This window comes from Anser cygnoides, chromosome 17, assembly GCF_040182565.1.
Source record: "Anser cygnoides isolate HZ-2024a breed goose chromosome 17, Taihu_goose_T2T_genome, whole genome shotgun sequence".
Lineage (NCBI taxonomy): Eukaryota > Metazoa > Chordata > Aves > Anseriformes > Anatidae > Anser > Anser cygnoides.
The window spans coordinates 9,990,431-10,013,137 of record NC_089889.1 but is presented as its reverse complement, the minus strand read 5'-3'; the positions used below and the strand labels follow the sequence as shown (position 1 = coordinate 10,013,137).

At 50.0% G+C, this 22,707-nt stretch overlaps 2 protein-coding genes across 4 annotated transcripts; one reads left to right on the top strand and one right to left on the bottom strand.

Annotated features, from left to right (window-relative positions):
* Window positions 1-4,194: 4,194 nt before the first annotated feature.
* Window positions 4,195-8,323, top strand: DERL3 (derlin 3). Of its 2 annotated transcripts, none has more exons than XM_066978715.1 (7): window positions 4,195-4,406; window positions 4,512-4,574; window positions 4,749-4,822; window positions 5,309-5,402; window positions 6,389-6,584; window positions 6,995-7,085; window positions 7,663-8,323. In XM_066978715.1, exons 1-7 carry the CDS (start codon window positions 4,314-4,316, stop codon window positions 7,772-7,774), a joined length of 723 nt encoding a protein of 240 aa, XP_066834816.1. In that variant the 5' UTR covers window positions 4,195-4,313; the 3' UTR covers window positions 7,775-8,323. The 2 variants fall into 2 exon arrangements, with proteins under 2 accessions (XP_066834816.1, XP_066834815.1); XM_066978714.1 differs by having other exon boundaries at window positions 4,214-4,406; window positions 4,509-4,574.
* A 2,539-nt stretch (window positions 8,324-10,862) lies between these two features.
* On the bottom strand, window positions 10,863-22,544 carry SMARCB1 (SWI/SNF related, matrix associated, actin dependent regulator of chromatin, subfamily b, member 1). 2 transcript variants are annotated; one of them, XM_066978672.1, is made up of 10 exons: window positions 22,320-22,544; window positions 20,989-21,100; window positions 20,288-20,317; window positions 19,132-19,261; window positions 18,410-18,547; window positions 17,659-17,786; window positions 16,928-17,094; window positions 16,299-16,489; window positions 12,158-12,324; window positions 10,863-11,233 (listed from the first exon to the last, which is right to left on the bottom strand). In XM_066978672.1, the coding sequence occupies exons 1-10, from the start codon at window positions 22,410-22,412 to the stop codon at window positions 11,226-11,228; spliced, it is 1,164 nt and encodes a 387-aa protein (XP_066834773.1). In that variant the 5' UTR covers window positions 22,413-22,544; the 3' UTR covers window positions 10,863-11,225. The 2 variants fall into 2 exon arrangements, with proteins under 2 accessions (XP_066834773.1, XP_066834774.1); XM_066978673.1 differs by having other exon boundaries at window positions 12,158-12,289; window positions 22,320-22,542.
* Between the last annotated feature and the right edge of the window lie 163 nt (window positions 22,545-22,707).

Genomic DNA, 22,707 nt, shown 5'->3' with positions numbered 1-22,707 from the left:
ATTGTTTGTCGTTCTCGTGGTGATCTGGCCACAGCGGTTATGAAATGAGCGTTACAAAATGAATGCCCTTGAATGATATTCCCCACCGACAGCTGTGGGAGGTGACCTGGGGTGCAGAGAGCAGATCACAAGGCAGAAGAATGTAACAAGAGTGATTAAGCACTGGGGAAAACAAAACAAAACAAAGAACCAACAACTATGCTAAAAGACAGAGCTTTTCTTTTTTGATGTTCGTGATCAGAAGCTGTTTGGAAGAGGTGCTGTATTTGGATGTGTGACAAGGCTCTGCTCAAGGAGATTGAGGCTACATCTTCTTTCTCGTGATATGCCAGAAGCAAAGCTGTGTTTTTGAACTAAAAAGCCATAAGAAATAAAAACAACACAAACTCTGATTTACCACAAACCCTGTGCAACCCACATGTCCTTGGAGGACTGAGCAATAAATGCTATTTTTAGTTTCTTTCTAATAAACAAGCAAATAATAAAAAAACAACATCCAATTCTGTATGATTCATCTTCCCCTGACTTCAGCCATCAAACTAGAGAGTTAGCTGATGTGTGATAGGAAATCCTCCAGTGAAGGAATTTATATATGGCCATTAAACACGGAAAAGTAAATAGTCCAAGTGCCTCGGGTGGTTATGATTACACGGCTTATCTATGCACCGCGGGTTCATGGAGCTGAGTTTCCAAAACTGGAGGAGAGACACTTCGTGACTGCTTTGTGGTGGATCTGGGGCTCTTGGCACTTGTCAGCCATGCCACCAAGGACAGTCTGCGAGCAGAAACAAGCTCCCCAGGAGGATTCCTCTGGCCGTTGTGCCTTTCTGAGTGTGCTCCTCATGCAAGGCAGCTCCACTGATGTGGTGACCGCTCCTACACCCGGGCTGGCAGTGACCTGAGGCACGGCAGCTCCTGGGGACCACTAGGGTGGGTGAGACCTTGTGCACAGCCTCACACAGGCAGGGGGCTTGTTGTGGTGCTCAGGGGAAGCAAAGAACTGGGGCTCTACTGCTGGGGATGGAGCCTTAGGGAGGCCAAGGGACTCAGGGCTGGGTGGCCTGGGGATGAGCTGATGGCATGAAAGAGCAGAAGGCACATGTCACCAGCGGGACACTCACTGAGATCGTGGCTGGGGGCTGGTTTCGGGCCCCACCAGCCTCTGACGGACCTGAGGCTCCTGCTGGAGGGCGCCGAGTGCTCGTTAGGGCTGTGCTGACGCGGCACACGGCTCCTCTCATCCACAACCCCGCAGACTGCTGCCTGGGCAAAAGGGGAGCTGCTGCCTTTAAACAGAGCATCTGTTTATTCTTGAAACAATTAGGGAGGGCAGTTAGATCTTGAACTCGTTACTGAGCCCAAAACAATTATGATAAAAACAAGTTCCAGATGGGCTTTAGAGGAATTGTTTTTGTCTTTACTAAATTAGAAAGGATTCCATGTCTTCAAGTTCCTCTGGCATTTATGGACAGGAAACATGAATTACACACAATAATTTACTACAAACAAAGGAGATGAACTGTACGACAGCCCATTTATCTTTGCTCATGTGCCTCCTTGAGGTTTGTGAGCTGCTTAACTCATGGGGAGAGTTTGAGCTTTCTTCTTTGTTTGCTAACTCTTTGCTGGTTTGCTTTGCAGAAACTGAGACGGGAAGCTGTTGAGTTTCTGTCGCGGGACAAAGCTCACCTGCCACCCCAGGCAAATACTTGCGTGTTCGAATGCTTCTGCCCCATCCCTGGCAGTGCCCACGGCCAGGCTGGATGGGGCTTTGAGCAACCTGGTGCGGTGGGAGGTGTCCCTGCCCAGGGCAGGGGGCTTGGAGCAGATGATCTCTAAGGTCCCATCCATCCCAAACCATTCTGCGAGTCTGTGATTCCTTAAAATCACCCCAGAATTGGAGAAAACAAAACGAGAGGTAACAGTAGTGGTCTGTCACTGCGTATTCACAAAACCATTCCCCTCAGGAAATATAAACATATGTTTAAATCAAAGGCCAAACGAATCCACAGCAAACAGTGCACAAGACCCACTCTCTCCTCCTGAACGCCCGGCGATGGGCGTGCAGCACACACCAGCTCTTCCTGCCCAGGAACATTTTCTTGCGAGCTGGTCTGTAGACCGCAAAAGCTCACAGTGCAACGGGTTACTGTCACTAAACCCGCACAGGCACAGCTGGTAAACACTGCATGGAGGAGTTGCCTCTGGTGCCGTTGCGTTTCAGTTCTTCCCATGCCTGACTTGAACACAGACTGTGGGGTTGTGGCGACCAGCTCCCCAGGCAGGTCCCTGCTGCCAGTGCTGTGTTCGCATCAGCTTTGGGGCCCAGGCCAGGGGAAGGATGACAGGAGACAGGGTGGCAAAGCAGCTCCTGGGCAGCATTTTTGTTCTGGCAGTCCCTTGTACTGCCTTGCAGCTGAGACAAATAGATTGGTTTGGCTTTTGGGGGGGTTTAATTGGATTCCGGGGTTTTACAGAAGGAGCCATGTCAGCATCAGTACAGAGGGGCATAATGAGAGCCCAGCCATGCGGCTGGGCTGATGCGAGGTGGCGGGAGGACGTAATTCCCAGAGCCCATAAAATGTGACAAGGATTGTAATAACGACTGAAGCTGCCCCGGGTGCCGTAATGCATGGAGTCAGCTTGGCTGGGCTCCGAAGGGAGTGAGATCACGGGCAGAAAGCAGCCTGGGAACCGGAGGTGTCACGGGGTTGTTTGGCCTCCTCCTGTGCGGGATGGGAGCTTCCTGATGCGTTTCATCACCTTCCCACTCTCCCCTCTTGGCTCATAGAAAAGAAGGCCTTAAGCGAAACCCTGGTGTAGAGCTCTCTAGTTTTGGCTGTTAAACAAAGGAAAAGAAGGAAAATGATAAACTGATGACATTTCTTTTACATCTCACGTAATGTCTGATTTGCACACAGTCCTCCACGTGGAGCAAGTGGGGTCGGTCATTTGGGTTCTCATCTCCGTGGAGCCAGTGAGGCTGAGCTCCAGGATGCCGACCTTCCAGCTGAGGCTCCAAATGTTTGTCTCCAGCCTTGGCTCGAGCAAGGTAGGGGCAGGAATCACAGGGCTTGGACTCCGCTTCTGCCTGTCCCCCTGCCTGCTTGCAGTGAGAGCAGATAGGAAATCTCTAATCCCCCATCCAGAGGAGCAGACCCTTGATCATTCATTTCATTCATCATCCGTTTGTTCACTCTCAGTTCGTGCACTCGGTTGCAGTTGCCCCATCTGCTGGGGCTGTGCACCACCAGGGCGTAAAGCGGCGGCCGTGGGACGTGTGGGCTGAAATAGCCACACAAATCCAGGCAGCGCTTTGAGAGCTCCTGGCCCTGATCAGCAGCTCTCCGTCCCCATAAGCTTGGCCCTTCTCGCCTGCTGGAGCTCCCACCAAAAGGCTGTACCAGCACAGCCCAGCGCATCCCCCCGGCTGCAGTTCAAGCCCACACTCCCCCTGGGCTCCGTTCGCAGCACCCCCAGCGCAGCTCGGACCTGCAGCGCTCTTCTGGGCACCGCAGCACCGGGGTGCTCAGCGACCTGCCCCTGCCTCGTGTGCCACCTGGCTCCTCGGCTCCCCCTCCCCCATGTAAAGAGCAGGCAGGCGTTGGGACGGGCTGCCCGGGGAGGTGGTGGCATCACCATCCCCGGGGGCGTTCAGGGGGAGGCTGGACGCGGTGCTTGGGGACGTGGGTCAGCGGTGACAGCGGTGGTAGGGGGTGGTGGCACCAGGTGAGCTTGGGGGGCTCTGCCGGTCGGGACGATTCTGTGACTCTGTGCTGCTTTAACCTCGTGGTACCCCCGTCCTGCTGGGTTTTGTTCACCGAGGGCTCCCTCCCCTGCTGACACCGCGCTGGCGGCTCCTTGCAGGCACCCTGCGCTGCGCGGCCCGCCCCGGCCCCGTTCCCCCCGGTCCCCGGCGGCGCCAGGCGCGCCACCACGTGCAGCGCGCGCTCCGAGGCCACGCCCCCGCCACGCCCCCGCCACGCCCCCGCCACGCCCCCGCCACGCCCCCGCCACGCCCCCGCCACGCCCCCGCCACGCCCCCGCCACGCCCCCGCCACGCCCCCCATCCCCCCGCTGATTGGCCGCCCCCCCGGCCGCACGTGATCCCCCATCCCCTCCCTCCTCCGGCCTCCCGCTCCCCTCCCACCCCATCCCCTCTCCATCGGACCCAGCCGGCACGAGGCGCCCTCCCATTGGCCGTCCCGCTCCTCCTGCCGCGCCGCGATTGGCCGAGGCGGGGGCGTGCGCACGGTGACGGGGGGGGGGGCGTTAAAGGCCCCGCGGCGGGGCCGGGTGCGGGCCGTGCGGCCATGGCCTACGCGGGGCTGGCGCAGGAGTACCTGGGGGTGCCGGCCGTGACCAGGGCCTACACCACGGCCTGCGTGCTCACCACCGCCGCCGTGGTGAGGGGGGTGGTGGCGGCGGGCGGGGGGTGGTGGCGGCGGCGGGTGCGGCCCGGGGCGGCGGTGCCAGCTCTGTGTGACTGTGTGTGTGTGTCCCCGCAGCAGCTGGAGCTCCTCACCCCCTTCCAGCTGTACTTCAACCCCGACCTCATCTTCAGGAAGCTCCAGGTGAGGCCCTTGGGGGGCTCCGGGGGGTGTCGCGGCCTCCCTGCCCCGCTCGGCCTCGGAGGCTGCGGGGAGGCCCCGGGGGTGCCCATGGGGCTGGGTGCCGGCTGCCGGGCCCACACAGCCCCCCCCCGGCCTGCCCCCCTCCTCCTCTTCCCCCTCTCTCTTCTGTTCCAGGTCTGGAGGCTGGTCACCAACTTCCTCTTTTTCGGGCCCCTGGGATTCAGTTTCTTTTTCAACATGATATTTCTGTATCCTTTGGTCGCAGTGAAGCTCCCTGTTCTCCTGGCCTAGGTGTAATCCCCCCACCCTCTTCCTGTGCGGGCTGATCTGGCTCAGCAGCCCGCTGGGGATGGGGACTTCCCTCAGCTCCCTGGGTCTGAGCTGAAGCCATTCCCCAGGCTGCCATGGCTGTGCCTGCAGCCACCCCAGCCAGAAGGCAGAAGAAGCCCGTGGCTGGCTGCAGCTCGTGCTGGGGAGCAGCACCCGGTCCTGGGGCTGAGCCCTGGCCAGCTGCAGTGGGCTGGCAGCAGCACAGCAGCTGCTGTTTTCTTCCCCTGTGGTCAGCGGCGCGAGGTGGAGTTTGCTGTGTTGTGTTCCGGGGCTCGGACACCTGGCTGGTGGCTTCCTGTGACGAGAGCTTGCAGCTGGCTGATTCCCTAAGTCATGCTGGGGACACGGGGTGGCCAGCTGTTAATTTCCTATACTGCAACCCCTCCCTTCTCTCCTGCCCTCAGGTACAGGTACTGCCGCATGCTAGAAGAAGGCTCCTTCCGTGGAAGGACAGCTGACTTTGTCTTCATGTTCCTCTTCGGAGGGTTTCTCATGACAGTATCCTTTTGAGCTGGCTGAGGCCCTTTGGACTCTTCTGAGAGACTGTGAATAGTGTTATACGCTATGATGGGTGTGAGGTGGGTGTAGAAAACTGACCCATGGCTGCAATGGAGAATGTGGAGCTGCAAGTGCAGAGAGCAGGGTGCTCACGTGCCATCTGCCTTCAGCATGCTGATCATCATAAGCCCAGCCGTCTGTCCTGGCAACCGGTCACTGGCTGGAGAGGCCATCACATGTCCCAGTTATAAGAAGTTTCTTAATTGTAAGACAAAATAGTCTGGATAGAGGAAAACATCTCCCTCCCAAGCATACAACCTCTTCTGAATGTCTTGCTGCTGTCTTACGCAGATGTCTTGAAGTCCTGCTCCCCCCCCAGAGCTCTGTGTGGAGCTGTGTGAGCTCTCAGGGCTGCTTGCCATCCTTGGCTGTTGCCTGCTCAGTGTCCAGCTGCCTGCAGCAGCCACATGCTTGGCCTTAGCTGGATTTGGAATCCAACTACAATGGGGATTTTCTGGCTCTGATTACCCCCTTGTGTCCAAGATAAGAGGGCTGTGAATGGCAAGAGCCATTTCTCCTAAAATTCTTCCACAGAAGGGTGGTGCTGGATGGGATCCCACCCACTTGTGGCTTGTATTCAGAGCCAGCTCACAAGTGCTGTAACAGAGTGAAGGCCTGTCCCTGAAGGCCACTCATGATGGTCACTTTGTATGGTCACTTTGTAGAGTCACTGAGCTCCCTGGCCTCTGATGGCCCTAGTAAGCAGTTTAAGGAGTGAGCAATGTGGACATGCCACTGCTGAGTGTCTTGTTCTGGGGTGCAGGGAGGGAAGTGGGGTGTGAGGGGGGGATTGGTACATCTCAGCCAGCCTCGGAAAGGTTTGGGCAATGTCCTGCACACTGACCTGCTGGCTTAGCTGTGGCTTTCCTAGTCACGTGCATCCTGCGCCTGGAGGGTAGGTTTTTCCTTGACTCGGTAGTTCCTAGCTATTTGGTCTCTTTGCCAGCCTGTTTTTCCTGGGCCAGGCTTTCACCATCATGCTGGTGTACGTGTGGAGTCGCAGGAACCCCTATATTCGCATGAACTTCTTCGGGCTCCTTAACTTCCAGGCCCCCTTCTTGCCCTGGGTCCTGATGGGCTTCTCTCTGCTCCTGGGCAATTCCATCATCATTGACTTGCTGGGTAAGTCAGAGTGGGTGGGAGCTGGGGACAAGGGCACTCCACAGTGCTGCCAGTTCTGCTCTTGGTTTCATCTTACTTGAGATGTGGGCTTTTTCAAGTGAGCCGGCTGAGCTCTGTGACCTGTGTCTTGTTGTGTCCTACCCAGGACAGAAACTGGGTGCAGGAAGCTCGGCCTGACTCTGGGTCTGGGTCTGGTTCTGCCCCACCTGCCTCTGCACCCATGTAAAGCACCATCACGGCAAACAGCCAGGCTGCTGGTGCTGCAGCGCAGGTGGATCTGGAGGGAGCTGGGGTGTGGGTACCCAGCCGAGGGGTTCCTGGAGCTCTGTCTCATGTAAGCTCCCAGCAGCTCCAGTTCCACAGGGCAGGGAGGTGCGGCTGGGCCTGACCTGGGTGGCATCTCTCCCCAGGGATCGCAGTGGGTCACATCTATTATTTCTTGGAAGATGTCTTCCCCAACCAGCCTGGAGGAAAGAAGTTGCTTTTAACTCCCAGCTTTCTGTAAGTAAAGCCGTTCTTTGTTTTGTTTTCTTGGGTTTGCTGCATTGCTTCCATAGCAAACTTGTTTGTTGCATTGTGGAGTAACCTTGTTTTGGCTGTTACTCTTCCTGCTGCTGCCTTGTGCTAAGCCATAGGACCCAAATGCATGCCGGTAGCAGCCCAGCTCAACAGCTTTTGCCTTTGCTGCAGCAAGCCCTGGCACTCTGCATGCTACACATGTACACAGGGCGCTTAAAGCAGCTGCTGGTACTGGAAAGTGTTGCTAGCTGAACTGGAGCCTTCTTACTGCTTGTGGAAATGCTGGATGCAGGCAGTTCTGCTTTATTTTTTTCGTAAAGTTTCTAAAGCACTCCTGTGGTTTAAGAAAGCAGAACATGTTCTGCTGCATGCTGGGGATCACAGCTGTCCTTGAGGTTGAGGTACTGTTGCATGTTTTGCTGAGAAGCTGGTGCTTGTGCAGCAGGCCAGGGGCTGTGTCAGGGGGCTGGGATGTTCCTCGGGGGGCTGGGGGTTCTGTTTGTCCTCAGCTCCCTTTCCTAACCTGCCTGCTTGGTGGGATGGGCACGTCCCTTGCCAGGAAGATGGTATTTGACACACCTGAAGAGGATCCCAACTATAACCCCCTCCCTGAGGATCGTCTGGAAAACCAGCCTCGAGACCAGGACCTGAACCAGCAGCCCCCCCAGTAACACAGAGGACGCCTCTATGTGGCCAGATTCCTCTCTCCCAGCTGGGCTTACGCTGTGCCCCAGATCCCACTGGAATAATACTCGTTGCCGCCATTCTGCCGTGTCCTGTTTCACTGTCTGTGTGGGTAACCCATCTTCCTCTCATACCAAGCGGCTCTGCAGAGCTCTGCCCACGAGAACTGATGACCGCTTATGGAGGTGTCCTAGGGACAAGGGCTGGAATTTATGCCATGGCTCCTGTTACCTGGTGGGGGATAAGTATTAAGCGGGGTGTTAAACCAGTTACTCATTGTCTTGCTGTTACTGACTTGCTGTGTGCCAAGTCAATTCTGTCCTCTGTACAAAGACTGATCTCTGCTCTCACTGCTGTGAGACATCTGTGTGGGCTCCTGACCAAGTAGTACTTCTCATCAGTGTAAGCACAACCTGGTCCCTAAAGAAAAAACTGCCGTAGTGGAATGCAGCTCAGCCTCTTCCATCTTTCTAAGCCCCCCACCCTCTTTCACTGTTGTTTCCAAAAAGTCTTTACATTAAAGTCTTTATTTTTCAGTTGTGTGTCCATTTCTGCCAGGGATGGAGGTAGCTAGGTCCCAGTACTCATCAGGACTTAGCTCAAAACTGCCAGGCTGCTTGCTCAAACACTTCTTACTTATTTTTGATTCTTGTGGGCAAGATTTAGTCTAGCTGTAAGATGTCCTTCTCCTCTGCTGTAAGCATTACTGCAGAGTATGAGAAGGGCAGTGAGGTCTGGTTGGAGAAAGGGATGCCTGGAAAAAAGGGACAGGGAACAGAGCTGGAAGCTCATTCTAGTCAGTGACTGGAAGTAGCACTTGACACCAGTAATAAAGGCTGCCTAAACATGCCCGTAATTCCACTCCTGTTGCATTTCTTAGTTCTGGAATGAAGCCTCTGAATTTTAGAGGAAACTAAACAAATTAGTCTAACATAACAGCTGGACTAAATGGATTTTGATCATTCTTGCTAGGTTAGTGCATGTGTGCTGCTACCCCACCTCAGAAGCTTAAGTAAACCTGCAGAGTATCTTACGATAGCTGTTAGCTGTGCCCTCTGCTCAGCTGCCTGCTTGCAAGCCACCGCTAAAGCTGCAGAAATGTGAGTAACCAGCATCCAGGTAAACACGATACAGGAGCCCTGTGGCAAAGGAAGATTAAATCACAGCCACCCCACTCTCACCTCCTTTGTGGGCTTCCCATGAAAACAGCTTGTTTGTGAAAAACTTGAACAAGCTGTTTTGCTGCACTTACGTTTCCCTCTAGGAAGCGGATGAAAGCAGCATACAGATGGTGATCTTTTTCTAGGGGGCAGAGAGGTACCAGGGGCTAAGTGGCCTCAGACTAGACAAGTGCTTGCTGTGTGCTTTGCACATGACCTAATGCGCAGCTGGTGTTTCAGTCCCTGGAAAAGTTTTGTCTGTAAGGTCTGCAGAACTGCAGCTGTGAGATGTAGAAGCTGGACTGTGCTTGGTGGGGGCTAGGATTAAACTAAGGAGCTGTAATTACAGGGTGGGAAAGCTGCTCCCAGCTGTTTCCTGGTAGTTGTGATGCTTGGACAAAGCAGGCTGTTCTCATCTTTCTGGGACCTGGCCCCCTGGACTTCCCTGTCTTGTCTCTGGCTGCTTGGAGGGGAAATTCCCACAGCTTCTCTGGGTCTCGAGAAGCAGAGGGAGGTGCTCATAAACCCCGACAGAAGCTCTCATCTTTGTGTGCTTTTGTCCATACCTCATTGTGAAGTTTAGGGTTACTTAACCGCAAGCTTCACAGCAATTCAAAAAATGCACGCCTGATGCTAGGTTTAAGGCTACGGCAGTTTTGTACTTGTTTTGATCACATTCCCTGAAGAGGCTCTTTGCAGAAGAGGCACCTGATCATAACAAAGAGGCTGAAGTGTTCTCAGGAAGAACTCAAGTTCTTAATGTCCACAAGGCAAAACCCATTCTGCATGGGAGGCAGCAGGAATTCCAGGTTTTGTTTCATGCACTGAACTATCTTTCACCCTCTGCAATAAGGAATAAGGGATAGCATACCACTCTGGCCCAGGAGTCTAGGCTAAGGCTGCAATAATATTAATTGTTAAACTACAAGTTCTTGGTTTCTGCAGGCTAATATCTGGAAGAAGTTCCCTCCCACCCAGGAATCAGAGCTGGCTCTGCATTACTCGAGTCTAAACATGATAAATTAAAGCCAGAAAACAGATTTTGACTGTGCTAGCAGTGTGGGTGGACAAGCAAGTATTGTAAAACTGATTGGCTTTATCATAAAGGCCTGAATGAAGCTGTCAGGCTGCCAGCAAGATCTGCCCTGCTAGCAGTGCTTGTCAGTTCCTTGGAGTGAAGGGTAGGAACTCCATCAGAGAACTGGTGTACTGCAGCAGCAAGATAGATTCTTAGTTTTTTAAGCAAGCTTGATTTTTTTTTTTTTAAAGTTCAATGAATTTTGTTTTAAGCTCTCCAGGGAAACAGGCTGTTCCTAGGGTTGCAAAATCCTGACACTGCAGTGCTAAGGGTATTCAAGACCATGCACTTTGTTTTGGATGCTGTGTGCTGTAACTGGCAGCTGTGTGGGTTGCTAGTGACCACAGCAAAGCCACTTGTTGAAGAGAAGCTGCAGTCTCATTTGGTGAGTGCAGACTTTAACTTCTGTACCAGTTCAGAGAGACTGTCTTCCAGCTGCAGTTTTCACAGAAAAAAGGGTTGGAAACATCACACTTCACCAGGCTAATGGCTGACGGAAATTAATGTTACCTTAACTGAGTCACAAACTGTTCTATCACTGTCAATTAAGGCAGCTGGACGCTTGAGTTCACTGCAGGCTGTACCAAGTAGGGCAACAGCTTAGACCCATCCTTTAGAGTCAGTTGCATCTTCCAAGCCTCATTATCACTTTATCCCTGCAGCAAAAATATTTCAGACTGTTTTACCTGTTGAAGAAAAAGTTTCCTTCATGCTTTAGGAAAACTGAATGCATGCGGGTGTTCAGCATTATTATTAGGCCCTGGGACTGCTCAGTTGCTGTAACAGGACAAAACCAGTGTGAGATCACCACTCATTTAAAACTTACTGAACTCAACCTAGCAGTATGCATTCCTTTTATTTAAAAAGTTGTCCTAATAGTGCATGTTGCACCTATACAAAAGAATCTTTACACTGTCCACACACAGGTATATAAGGGCTCCAACAGCTGCCACAGGTCTCAGCTAGATCATGTGCTAATGCAGCATTCCTGGTACGTGGCATTTAGGTGGAGGGGATGGGGGCAGAAGTCAGCAGTACTGGGAACTCTTGGCAAGTGGAATGTGTGTCCCCATCAGGGACAGAAAGACCCCTGCCAATCCTAGATCCATCTGGGGAGAGGAGTATGGATGAAGTCTGTAGGAAGAGCACCAGTGTCACAACGGGAGGTTTACCAGGCTGGAGCAGTATTGGCCAAACGTCTCATGCGCCTAGGAAGAGAGAAAGAGGTACAGTAAGTGTTGTGTTAGTCGTGTGACGTCTTACTAAAACTGACGCTTTCGGGGAGGTTACCACAGCTTTGTGATCTCCTTAGATTTATTGCCCAGATGGAATTCCTTGGTCACTTGAGAGTGCCCCTGCCACGACACTATTCAGCAACAGCTTTTAGGGCAATTTTGCTCATTAAGTGGGATAAAACCAACTGCTACTGAGAACTATTCAGCCACAGCTGAGAAGCAAAACCATTCTGAATGTGTTCATCAGCAGAAAAATACTCCTGAGAAAGAGCTGAGACAGCACATTTACTGTTCCCATAACGTATCTTTTGGAGAGATTCTAGCAGTTCACTTATACCTGCCAAAAGCAATTTAACCAAGTAGGAGCAAGTGCTCTTGACTTCCTGTTGAACACTGCTTAGTGGGTCTCTACGGCAAGCAGAGCTCTTCCTGGAACCATGGAAGTGCTCCCATGCTGACAAACAGGTCAACATCAATCAGGCCGGAGCTGGGACCTTGCCCGTTCCTCCGTTCCTACATCAAACAGCACTTTATCCTACATAAAAGGAAGCCTTGTGGCAGGACGCTAGTTAGCCTGAGAGTGCACGAAACTCCAGTGTTTTTGATGAATGCCTTCCTACAGAGACAAATCCCCCTTACAAGCAGAGAGCTCAAGGGAAAAAAAAAAAAGGAAACTTTGCTTCAAGCAGGAGATGGTTAAAATAGACACTACATATTTGTGGAGTGAGGTGATAACAACTTAATAACCTGAAGCAAAAAGGCTATGAGTTTCTGTTGTGGTGTGCGAGTTTGAAATCCTGCCAGTTGGCTCTCAGAAGAGAGAGACAAACATCAAAGCTTTTAACTTCTGTCTTAAAGACAGGCCAGAATGAGAACTGTCTGAACGAGTGGCAGCACCTTGTATTTCTGTCCTGGTCTCTGATCTTCTTCTCCATCTCAGCATCTGTGAGGGTTTCCAGAAGAGGGCACCACTGGTCAGCATCCCCCGTGTTGCGAATCGCGATTTCCACAGTCGGCAAAGGGTTCTCGCTGCAGCGGCAGGGCAGAAGGCAACAAAGCAAGACCTGTCAGTGGTCACAGTTACCTCTGGGTTATCAGCCCAGATCCAAGACACAAGCACAACAGAGCATTAAAAGTTTTTCAGGCTTCAGTGTTCGCTTTTAGCCCCACTTAGCCCAGTCTGGTTCTCAGAAGTACGCCAGGGACAGACAGTTACCATCTGGTGGAGCCTGAAGTTTCTGGGAGACCAATTATTACCTCTCTATAACCACAAGAGAGGGGGTACATCAAAGCTACTGTGGCTGAAGCACTTCACTCCCATTAAGGCCATTATGTACCTTGCTCACAGTGTTCAAACACAGCACAGGCAATGTTCCTATCTGTTTATTGATGCGGGGAGCACTTTTCCCAGAGCAATAGCTGAGCAGGTACTGTCAAGGGGGCTCTTACATCTAGTTCTGCTATTCTTAACTCTCACTTCCTAGCTGCAGTTTGCCTAGTACACTTCTAACAGCTCTTCCCTGGCACGTCTGGCTTTCTGGGAGCCTGGCAGAATGGGAACCTGACAGCAGAACGAGGATTGTTCTCCCAGTTGCTATGGAAAGTGTTGTCTTTTAGGACCTGCTGTTGCAACCAGAGACTGGTTACACCCAGCACGACCAATGAAGCACACAGCTCAGTCCCAGATCACAAGATTGCTCCTCAGAGATCTGTCTGCCCCGAACAGCTGTATTATCACATGCACAAAAATGTTTACTGCTTCATTAGCCACTTTTCAGTAAAAGTCAACAGGAACTGACCAGGAGTAGCTTCCCAAATATTGACAGTGGAACTGGAAGCCCAGCATAAATACAGAGGAGCCTCAGAATGTAAATGTTTGCTTTGAATTCTAGAAAGCAGCTCAGCCTGAGCCGCGCAAGTGTGTGTGTACGAGGAGCCCTCCCGCAGCTGTGTGCAAGATCCAGATCCTTCCCCAGGGACATGCCTCCACGCAGGATTTCAGCACTCACACATGGCTGTCTCAGCCACAGGAAGGAACTCAAATGCTGATCGCCACGGGAACAATCTATATCAAAGCTATTAAACAAAAAATTAATCCAAAGCGTTTGGTATCTGATTCTGGGAGGAAACTTTAGTCAGATCTACCTCCAGGATTGTGGATGTCCACCAAGCAACAATCAAATCCAGGAAATTCATCTTAGCCACAACATGCTACAAATTCCAGACTAACTGCTAGATCTTGACTTGGTAATATGGTCTCTACCTCTTTTACTGTGCTCAGCGCTGAGCACCCACTAGAATTAAATAGGGGCTGTAAAGCTAGCCTTGTGAGCATAGCTTATGTGCAAGCCATCCCTGTTTCTGTAGCATAGAATCAGACATAAAATGAAAAATCCTCCCTCAGCTCCTAACCTCTAAAGAAACAGAGCTACACCCCCCCCATTGTTTTTTTAAACAAGAGGTGCTGGCAGAATGACTGCAACGCCCTGTCAGCTGCAGGATTTCCACTGGAGAGTGGAGTCCAAGTGGCAGTAGTGTCACAGGCACACCAATACCCAGGTTTCCTTTAGAAGGGCAGCTCCTCAGGCAAGTGGGCTTGGTGTGAGATGGGAGCGTCACTCCGGTCTGGAAGGCAAAGCCCTGGCTATGAAGCACTGTGCGCTGCCCCTAGAAACAAGTCAGCAACGAGGCAGGAAGCACTGCAGCACACCATCCCCCTGAAAATCCCGCATGCATCATTACCTGCCTGCTTCCTGTCCTGCCACTTCCACTGGGCTCTCAAGTTCTTTGTTTTGCACAGAGCAGGCCAGCTGAAAGGACAGCCCTGGAGTTCATCAACTAAACAAGAGTTTCACCTCTCCCTCAGATGATTAAGAGGCTCATGACTTCTCAAACCCCCAGTCCCTGGAGATATTAAGGTTCTTTTGATATATCTGAAGCAGACCCTTTCCTTACATCGGTGGAATGACTTCGGAACAACCCCCACTCCTGTGGTTTGGGAATTCAGGAACTAACCAACCACAAAACCCAAATATCATTAATCAACAGGAAGGTTTCAGAAGTACTCCTTTGCAGGAAGAAAAGAGGGAATAAGAGGGCATGTTTGTACTATGACACAAAACAAGGCTTAAATTAAGTGTTTTTCCCTCTGAACAGTTCATGGCTATGTATGTTGTTCTTTTGGGGTTCCTCTTCCTGTTTTTGATTCTCCCCCTTTACAATACTGCAACAAGCTAAAGAAGGCCTGAAATCTACCTATTTCAACTACCCCTAAATTGAAGCACTCCTTAGCAACTAGAGATGGATATATGTTTTTTAGAGAGCATAATGTAAATTTGGCATTAATCTGATACACCTGCGAGAGCCTGGATAGTGTTGAATAAAACCTTACTTGCCGTGAGTTAGAAAGATCGATACAAAGGGAGAAATGAGCCCCCCCAACAATTAAGTATGTACACAGATTAATTTTGGGATTCAGATATCTGCAATAGGAGAAAAAGCACAGGAAAGTGGCACAGGAAAGGCATCACATTGCCATCTATTACCTCATCAGTTCTCTGGAGCACATACCCATTGCTCTTACAGGTGATGTGATCCCACAAGGGATCTGCAAATATCAATCCGCTGTCATGGATGGCAACGTAGACGTCACCTCCCCACCTCTATGCTAAGAGTTCAGTTTCCGTGTGGTCAAGAGCCCCTCTCCATTGTCTAATATGAACCACATTGGGGATCATTTTAGAAGCAAGTTTCCTTAAATCGACCTCTTCAGAACTGGTGTCAACAGCACCTTTCCCCCACCTCTGCAAATACATCATTTGCTGAACTCTCAAACTTCCTCAAGTAACACCATGGCGCGAGGTCAAAAAAAACCCGCCAGCACGCATTAAGGGATATTTACAGACTGCAGACTCAGCAACATATGGAGGATAACATCAGTACAGTAACTTGCCACAGAACACGGCACGGCACAACTGGAAATGATTATTATTAGGAGACAAGTTACAAAGCTGACTAATCAAACCTGACACTGCTGCATTCCAGCTATGAGAACAGCCTCTGATCAAGCCAACTTTAACTTCAGCCAGGGTAGAGAGCTACAGTGTCAGTCTGCTCTAGCTCAAAATACTAAGGCTTGGGAGAGTGTAAGGCCCAAGTCAGGCAGAGCTCATAAACAGAAAAGCACTGGTCATTCATATACATTAGAAGAAGGAGGTACAAGGTGTTCTGTCACTGTCCGTTACAACAGCCTTCCTCTCTGTGGCAAAAGCTGATGTTTCACTGACATGCCCCACCAAAAGATACTTGAGCAAAAGCAGAGGCTGGTTGAGCTGCACCAGGCTCTACTTTAGAACAAAACACAGCAGGCGCTAGATCAAACTGCTTCATTTGTTCACCAGTTAGGCAGCCAGTGACAACCAGAGAGAGGACTGTGTCTGAGATGTGACTACACAAGTGTCACTAATGTTCCGAGTGCTTTGGTTAGATCCACCACTAACATTCCTGTTATCCAGAAGAGTCCACCTATTTCATACAAGCAGTACACGATGCTCTAACGTGCCTCTTGCACCTCACCAGTAACATCTAACCATCCTGTGATGTGTGACACAGTCACTTCAAGGCAGACAGCCACCCAAAACACTGAGGAAAAAAGGAAACTGTCTACACTGCTAACTTTGCGCAAGTAATGGTCTTTAAATGATACTGTCTCTATGGAGATCTCTCGATGATGAAATATACAAAATGATGTCCAAGAAAGAAAAGGGCTTTAGTTGCGCCCTACATATTTCTCATCTGATAAACTTGTTTAAAAAGAAGGTGGTTTTATGAGCCAGTGGGCACATGAATGTGAGAAGCCAAACACTGTTGCCATGGAAAAAAAAAAAAAGTAGAGGAGGATAGAGTGGGCGTAAGCCCTAAGGACCAATTTCAAATTAAACTTTCTGCATCAGGTCGGCTGTTCAAGATTCACTGATGCTAATGGCCACGAGTAAGAACACACATCCACACCCCTGCTAGGAAGGTGACAGTTCTGTACCTGAAGGCGTATGTCTTCTGATGCCAACTCAGCTGTCCTCGGATGCTGTAGGCAATAGTAGTGACAAACTCCCCGCCCAGACCAAGCTCTGAGCACAGCTTCAAGGCAAACTTCTCTGGTGAATTCTCCTTCTCTGACATATCCCATTCGAACTGGTCTACAAGGGAGATGTTCCCTACATGGATGTTTAGCTGGAGACAAGGAAAGAACAAGTCATTTGTTTCCATCTCTTGCAATAGCTTGTCAAAGGTAATTTAACTTAGGAGGTGGAGGCTGGAGAAGTGGAGAAGTAACTCCTAGTTCATTACATCTACAGCGCTCCTTAATTGAATTCTTAAGTTCAGTAACAAAAGACAACTCAGCTTTGGTCACCAAGGTTCAGTTCTTACAAAGGAAACCACAATGCTTTAAATGAACTCTTTCATCATCTCAGGGGTTGGCACATGAATGTTTAGTAATCTGCTACCGTGGTCTTGTTCTCAATACAAAGGACAAAATCTAATCTGGACACAGGACTGGAATTAAGAGCTCCTTGGCTTTGAGAGAAGCCTTTGTACTCCTCCTTCACTGTAACATAACCAGAGAAATGCAATTGGTTCGGCTCTCATTCTACTGCTTTCCTGTATTACCTTAATAATAACTCGTTGGTCTGACTGATCTTCTAGAATACTGTCCGTTGGGTATGACTCGATCTGTTGTCGGATGGCAGAGGCAATAGCAGGGACAAACGTCAGAGGATTCAAATCCAGGTCATCGCAAAGAATCTCAGAGAACATTTCTGGGGTCATTAGCTTTTCTGATACAGAACAAGAACAAACAGACACTTAACTTTCTCAGCCACCAATGCCTGCCATTTACAGAATACACAAAATTAAGCTTATAGTGTGAAGAGGGGAATTCTAAACGCATCACCTTTTGCTGATGAAAGGGGCTTTTGTCCCAGGGTTGTACACGTGCACACTGACACAGGGATTTGACCTGTATCAGCTTTCTTTACTTGCCCCATGGAGATAACACAGCTACAGTCTAATAATCCACATATGTAAAGGAACCATACATATTAATTGTTTGGTATTTAAGTATTGCAGCTGACAGAGTAGTTCCATTATGCTGCTGAGCTGATGAACCGGGTCAGGAGAACAAGCCAGTTAAACTCTTCAGACTACATGCATCCAGGAACAACTGGAACTCATGGAAGTGGCAGGGCATCTGCTATGAGACATGAGAGCTGACCACAACCCACCAAGTGGCAGGGCTTTAAAGCTTTGTGTGTATGGGGCTCATGCTTGTTCTCTCTTCATACTCAGTGATGAATGCAACAGTATCTCTCCAGCCTCAGGAAACCCTCCTTCCTACATACCATTCATGTTCCATGTAAACGCATCTCTGAGTTTCTGCCCATCAATTTCCATATCGAGCCTGATTGGAACCAGAACCTCCGGCTGGGATGCATTCTCATGGATGACTGCTGGGTCATGGTCATCAAAGCTAATACAAAGAGCAACAATACAGTATTTGCGCTAGAAAATGATACATCTGGCATCCTCCATAGAAAGAAGGAGCTGTTTGTTGGAAACCATCCCCATACTCCAACTCCCCAGTCTTGAGACAGACTCCTCAGGACAGGGGTACAAAGCTATGGCAACCAATAGCGAGTTTATCACCTTTTATGCACCTATCTTAATACATTTCTGCAAATAAAACAAGGATGCCTTTCTAAGACAATGTTTTATCCTGTTTTCCTCAACTTTTACATGGAAAATGAAAGCAGCCTTTTTCAACGAATAAATTAAAGCTACAGGAATATGTCAATGAGAGGCAGTCTCAGTCCTTTGCAGAGAGGGTATGCAGACTCCTCAAATGACAAATGCTTAGCGAATCAGCAGAAAGTACAAGGAACTGATCAGGAAACGTATCGACCATTTTCCTGACAGAAGGAAAGCCTCCTCTCTGAGCCACAGATGGCTGCTGTAAAGAAGAGCCTCATGGCATACAGTTGAACTAAGAACCTCCAATTTAGGGAACTGTAGGCCTCATGTATTAGAGAAGAAATGCAGACCCTGGCAGTACGTCATGCTGGTGACTATGCTTTTCAGAAGAAGGAAGCTTACCACAGAGGGAAAGTCCTCTTCTTATCCCTGCCCATGCGATTTCTGTTAATCGTTGTAGAGCACGGCACCGCATCCAGGTGATGAGAGCTGTTGGGCAAAGTCGGCACCCACTGGTTGTTCCTCTTTGCCTTCTGTTCTCTGAAGAAGAAGAATGGATGTTAACCTACAGACCCTGAACACCAGTGCTGTTATTTAAGGGATAGTATAATTTTAAATTACAAGCTCCTGCCTAATGATAGTTCGACTGAGAACTCATGTTCCACACTAGCCTAGCCTCCAGGAAGCCCATTCTCCAGATCATAACTATTCCTCATATATGAAGCCAGGTGTGCCATTATAAATACTAGGTTCATATTTGGATTTTCTGTCTGTATTTACAGAGGGGCTGCTGAGAAATATGACGTCTCAGCAGACGGTACGTGTACGGAGTGTTCTGCAAAACATCTGTTACAATTGGAATGGAGCAATTGCAAAATGAGCTGCATCATCAAACACTAATGTTTTTCTTCCTGTTGTACGTGGGCAGTAACCTAATCCTTACATTCTGAAGATCTTCATTCGCCCAACTCTGTAAATGTATGCTAGCACAGACGGGCAAGCATCCTCCTGGGCGAGGCCCTGGGTTTATGTGATTTCTGATGGGACAGGACAGCATTTCTTATCCACGCCAACACCTTCCAAGCAGCTCTGTTCTGATGTTGGCCCTCACCAGTGCTGGTTACCTGAGGTAGGTGGGAGGTTCTGTGCTGATAGACACTGCCTTGTACTTCTCATCATTTCCATCCAAGATCTCTTCCACTTCAGAGGCCTTTAACAGTGTCACACTAGTGGCTAATGTCGTATAGCCGTGATCTATTACCGAGAAAGATACCAGTAATTAACATGGAAAAGTACTACATAGCAATATGGCATTAATAAGCTGAAGAGTGAAAAGCCCTTCCTGCCAGGTGGGACAACAATAAGTTACCAAATGGTGTGAGTGTGTGACACAAAAGTACTTTGGGCTTCATTTGTCTTCTTGCAGAAGGAGTCCGGACACGAGAGTTAGAATTGCATGGGCTTCTCTCAATTATCATCACTGTACTTCACAATAGCATCCTAAACCTACTTTGCAGATTGGATTTACCAGGAGACTCTGGGAACTGTACTGGGCTTCTAGAGTAGGGAGACATTCGACTAGAGGACTAAGATGTAGCTTTTATCAACCGTGGATGAACCTAGTTCTTCCAGGGTGTAACTTATTTACAGAATGTACTCGTTTCTTCTAGGAGATTTACTTGAGATGGAAAAGAATGTTAGCAAAAAAAAAAATCCAAAACACCTGGAAAAAAGTCCTTAAATCCTCATAAACATTAGTTTTAAAGCTTATCTAATGTGCCTTTATTTAAGGGGAGAAAAACATTTTTTTCCTACCCTGCGTTGCCCTCTGCAATCACATGGTTTAGCTCTGCACATCTACAATGATGTAAAATCTTTTTCACAACCTTCTGAGGGGAAAAGCCCAGAAAACTATAAATCCTCGGTGGATTTAAGGTTGGAAATGGAGAGTTAACGGTCAATAGAAAAGCAAGTCACTGGACAGACACATTGGACATCTATGAAAGCTAAGCCAGGGGAGCACAAACCAGCAAGACTTGGAAAAGGGGGAGAACCTCAGGACAGATCTTGCTGAATTGCACAAACCATCTGCGTCTGAGAGTCCCTTAATGTTCTGAGAAAGAAAAGTTCAGCATGTGATGAGGATGCACAATTAGGACGACCACAGGGAGAGATCAGAGGAAGAGGATGAGACATTAATGTATATTGTAACAGCACCAAAGGTCACAGTGGAGATTCCTACTCTAGCACAGCTAATAACAACACACAGATAAGACTTACATCTCCTGGGACTGTGAGACCGCTGATTTTCTGTTGGGAAAAAAAAAAAAAAAAAAAGAAAAGAGCAACAGGTCACCAGGATACTTGGAGGAAGGAGACATAAGTCTAGAATGAACTATTTATTTTTATTATGCCTTGGCCTGAAGAGTGCACGACAAGTTCTATTGCTAAGAAATGTAACTGCTTTTTATTAGTCTCCCACCAACTATAACACCAAGACAGCTGTATTCTTACTGTAGCAGTTACATCAGTAGCAACATACCACCACAAATTCTGGGAGCCATAAACTTTCAGTCCTTGCAAGAACAGAAGTTAAGTAAAGATGCACATTTTCAATGGGACATCCTTGCAACATTCCTGCCTGTTTGAAAAAAGGGACAAAAACGGCCCTCTCTGCCAACAAAAGTCTCTTCTAATATGGTATTTATTTTTGAGACGTGGCTTTTGCATTTTGATGAATGCAGCCAACCCCAGGAAAGCCACAAGGCTCATTTTGATTTCAGATCATGTTTGATCAGTTCATATTCTCTGCAAGGTAGAACCAGGAGCTAATGTGCCATTGCTGCAGGCTGCTCCATCACCGAGGTGATGAAGCCCTCTGCAGCGTGAATCTAAAGCGATGTTCACAGTTGCAGAAGCTTCTGAACCTCAGAGAAAGTTTTTCTAGGCAATCTTTCAGACTTCAGTACTCATCTTCTCACCATGTGAAGATGCCACTATCTTCTTCCTTTCTTCCACAGTGGCTAGTCGTCTCCAGAGTGAGGGGTATCTCTTGTACAGGGAACCCCGAAACATACGCAGGTAATTCCCCACCTACAGGAAGAAAAGCAGAAGCATAGCCTGGAAATGTATTCCATTCAGAGAAATTCTGAGCAGAAGCTGAAATGAATTCAGTTCTTTGTAATGACGCCAGACCTCAGGAGAAGATTTTTTTAGACGTTTTTTGCAATTGACCGTGTTGGGTTTGGCATCATAACACACAATTTTTGCAGCAATACAGAAAACAGCTTTTATGAGCTCTTATTTCACTAGCCTGATAACAAAGTCCTATCTATTGACAAAAATCAATTTAATAGGAAAAAAAAACACATTTGTTTACATGTATTTTTGAACAATTTTAACGTTACTTCAATTGCTGTTTCAATGCACGATGCTCTGTAGGAATTTAATCAAACCAGATACCCAGCTCTCTGACAGTGTCACTTTCACATTGAACCTCTGTGCCATCCAGACATTGCGTGGATAGAGCAAACACCCCAAGACTGCCTTTGGTTTTATTTTAAAACCTCTGAACATGCAAAATATGATCACTGCCAGAAACCCTGTTCCAAACTTACTTAACATCTGTACAGCAGCTCTGCTCTTCCTGGCACAACGTCCTCACTTGTGCTGAAGGCTACAGCAAGCCTTGCTGAACAACAGCAGGATTTTATAGACTCTGAAACCAATTTTTCAGATGGGTGCTACGCTCACAGCCTGCCACAAAGGGCTTTTATTCCTTAACAAGAGTCTTTTTGATCTTAACGTCCACGTTCAGATAAATTTTAATTGTATCTGTTGCTCATCAAGAGACGAATTAGTGGCAGGCAGAAAAGGCGACCCTTCTTCCTCTTCCACGCGCGTGGCACAGCGATCTCACCGACGTGCTGCCTGCAGCGACGGCTCTTTCAACCCTCGCACTTCTCGGCTCTTACAACCCTCACACTTGTCACAGGAGGCCCCCGAGCCCCGCTGCAGGCGCCCAGCACCGACCCAGCCCCCCAGGACCCCCCTTTCTCCACCGGGTGGGGCCGGAACACGCTTGTTTCCCCCCCCGCTTCCACCCGTGGCGGTTTCTGCGGTGCTGAAGCGGCCTCGTCCCGGCTCCCCGCGGCCAGAGCGGGCCGAGCACCGTGCCGGGAGCGGGGCGAGCCGCCGTGCGGCGGCGGGGCTCAGCCCCCGGAGCCCCCGTCCCGCTCCGCGCAGCCGGGCGGCCCCGCAGCCCCCCCCCGGCCCCGCTCCCCCCGCCGCCGCCCGGCCCCATTGTCCGCACCTCGGAGCCGATCATGTAGAACTCGCCGTCCTCCTCCAGCTGGAACTTGACGGGCTTCTGCCCGAACGTTTTGCTCAGCGCCATCATCATCATCGCGGCGGCGGGGGCGGCCCCGGCGGCCTGGCGGGGGCTGAGGGGCCGGCGGCGGAGCGCAGCGGGCGGGAGCAGCGCCGCGGCCTACTCGGGCTCGGCTCCGCGCATGCTCCCGCTCGGCGGCCCCCAGCGGCGGCAGCGCCCGGAGCGGGGCGGGCCCGGCCTGGCCCGGCCCTTCCCGGCCCCCCCCCGCCCTGCCCGGCCCCTGCCCGGCCCCTGCCCGGCCCGGTGCCCCGCGCCCTGCCCGCCCGCAGCCGGCCCTGCCCGCCCCTTGGCGCCTCGCTGCGCGCCGAGG

What these genes read in the sequence shown, in the direction of transcription:
- DERL3 (XM_066978714.1), top strand. Translation starts at nt 4,314, where the DNA reads ATGGCCTACGCGGGGCTGGCGCAGGAGTACCTGGGGGTGCCGGCCGTG. An exon ending in TGCTCACCACCGCCGCCGTG is followed by an intron (nt 4,407 to 4,508) that starts GTGAGGGGGGTG and finishes GTGTCCCCGCAG; the next exon opens with CAGCTGGAGCTCCTCACCCC. An exon ending in TCGGAGGGTTTCTCATGACA is followed by an intron (nt 5,403 to 6,388) that starts GTATCCTTTTGA and finishes GGTAGTTCCTAG; the next exon opens with CTATTTGGTCTCTTTGCCAG.
- SMARCB1 (XM_066978672.1), bottom strand. Translation starts at nt 22,412, where the DNA reads ATGATGATGATGGCGCTGAGCAAAACGTTCGGGCAGAAGCCCGTCAAG. An exon ending in GAACCTCCCACCTACCTCAG is followed by an intron (nt 18,548 to 19,131) that starts GTAACCAGCACT and finishes CTTCTTCTTCAG; the next exon opens with AGAACAGAAGGCAAAGAGGA. An exon ending in ACCAACGAGTTATTATTAAG is followed by an intron (nt 16,490 to 16,927) that starts GTAATACAGGAA and finishes CCTTGTCTCCAG; the next exon opens with CTAAACATCCATGTAGGGAA.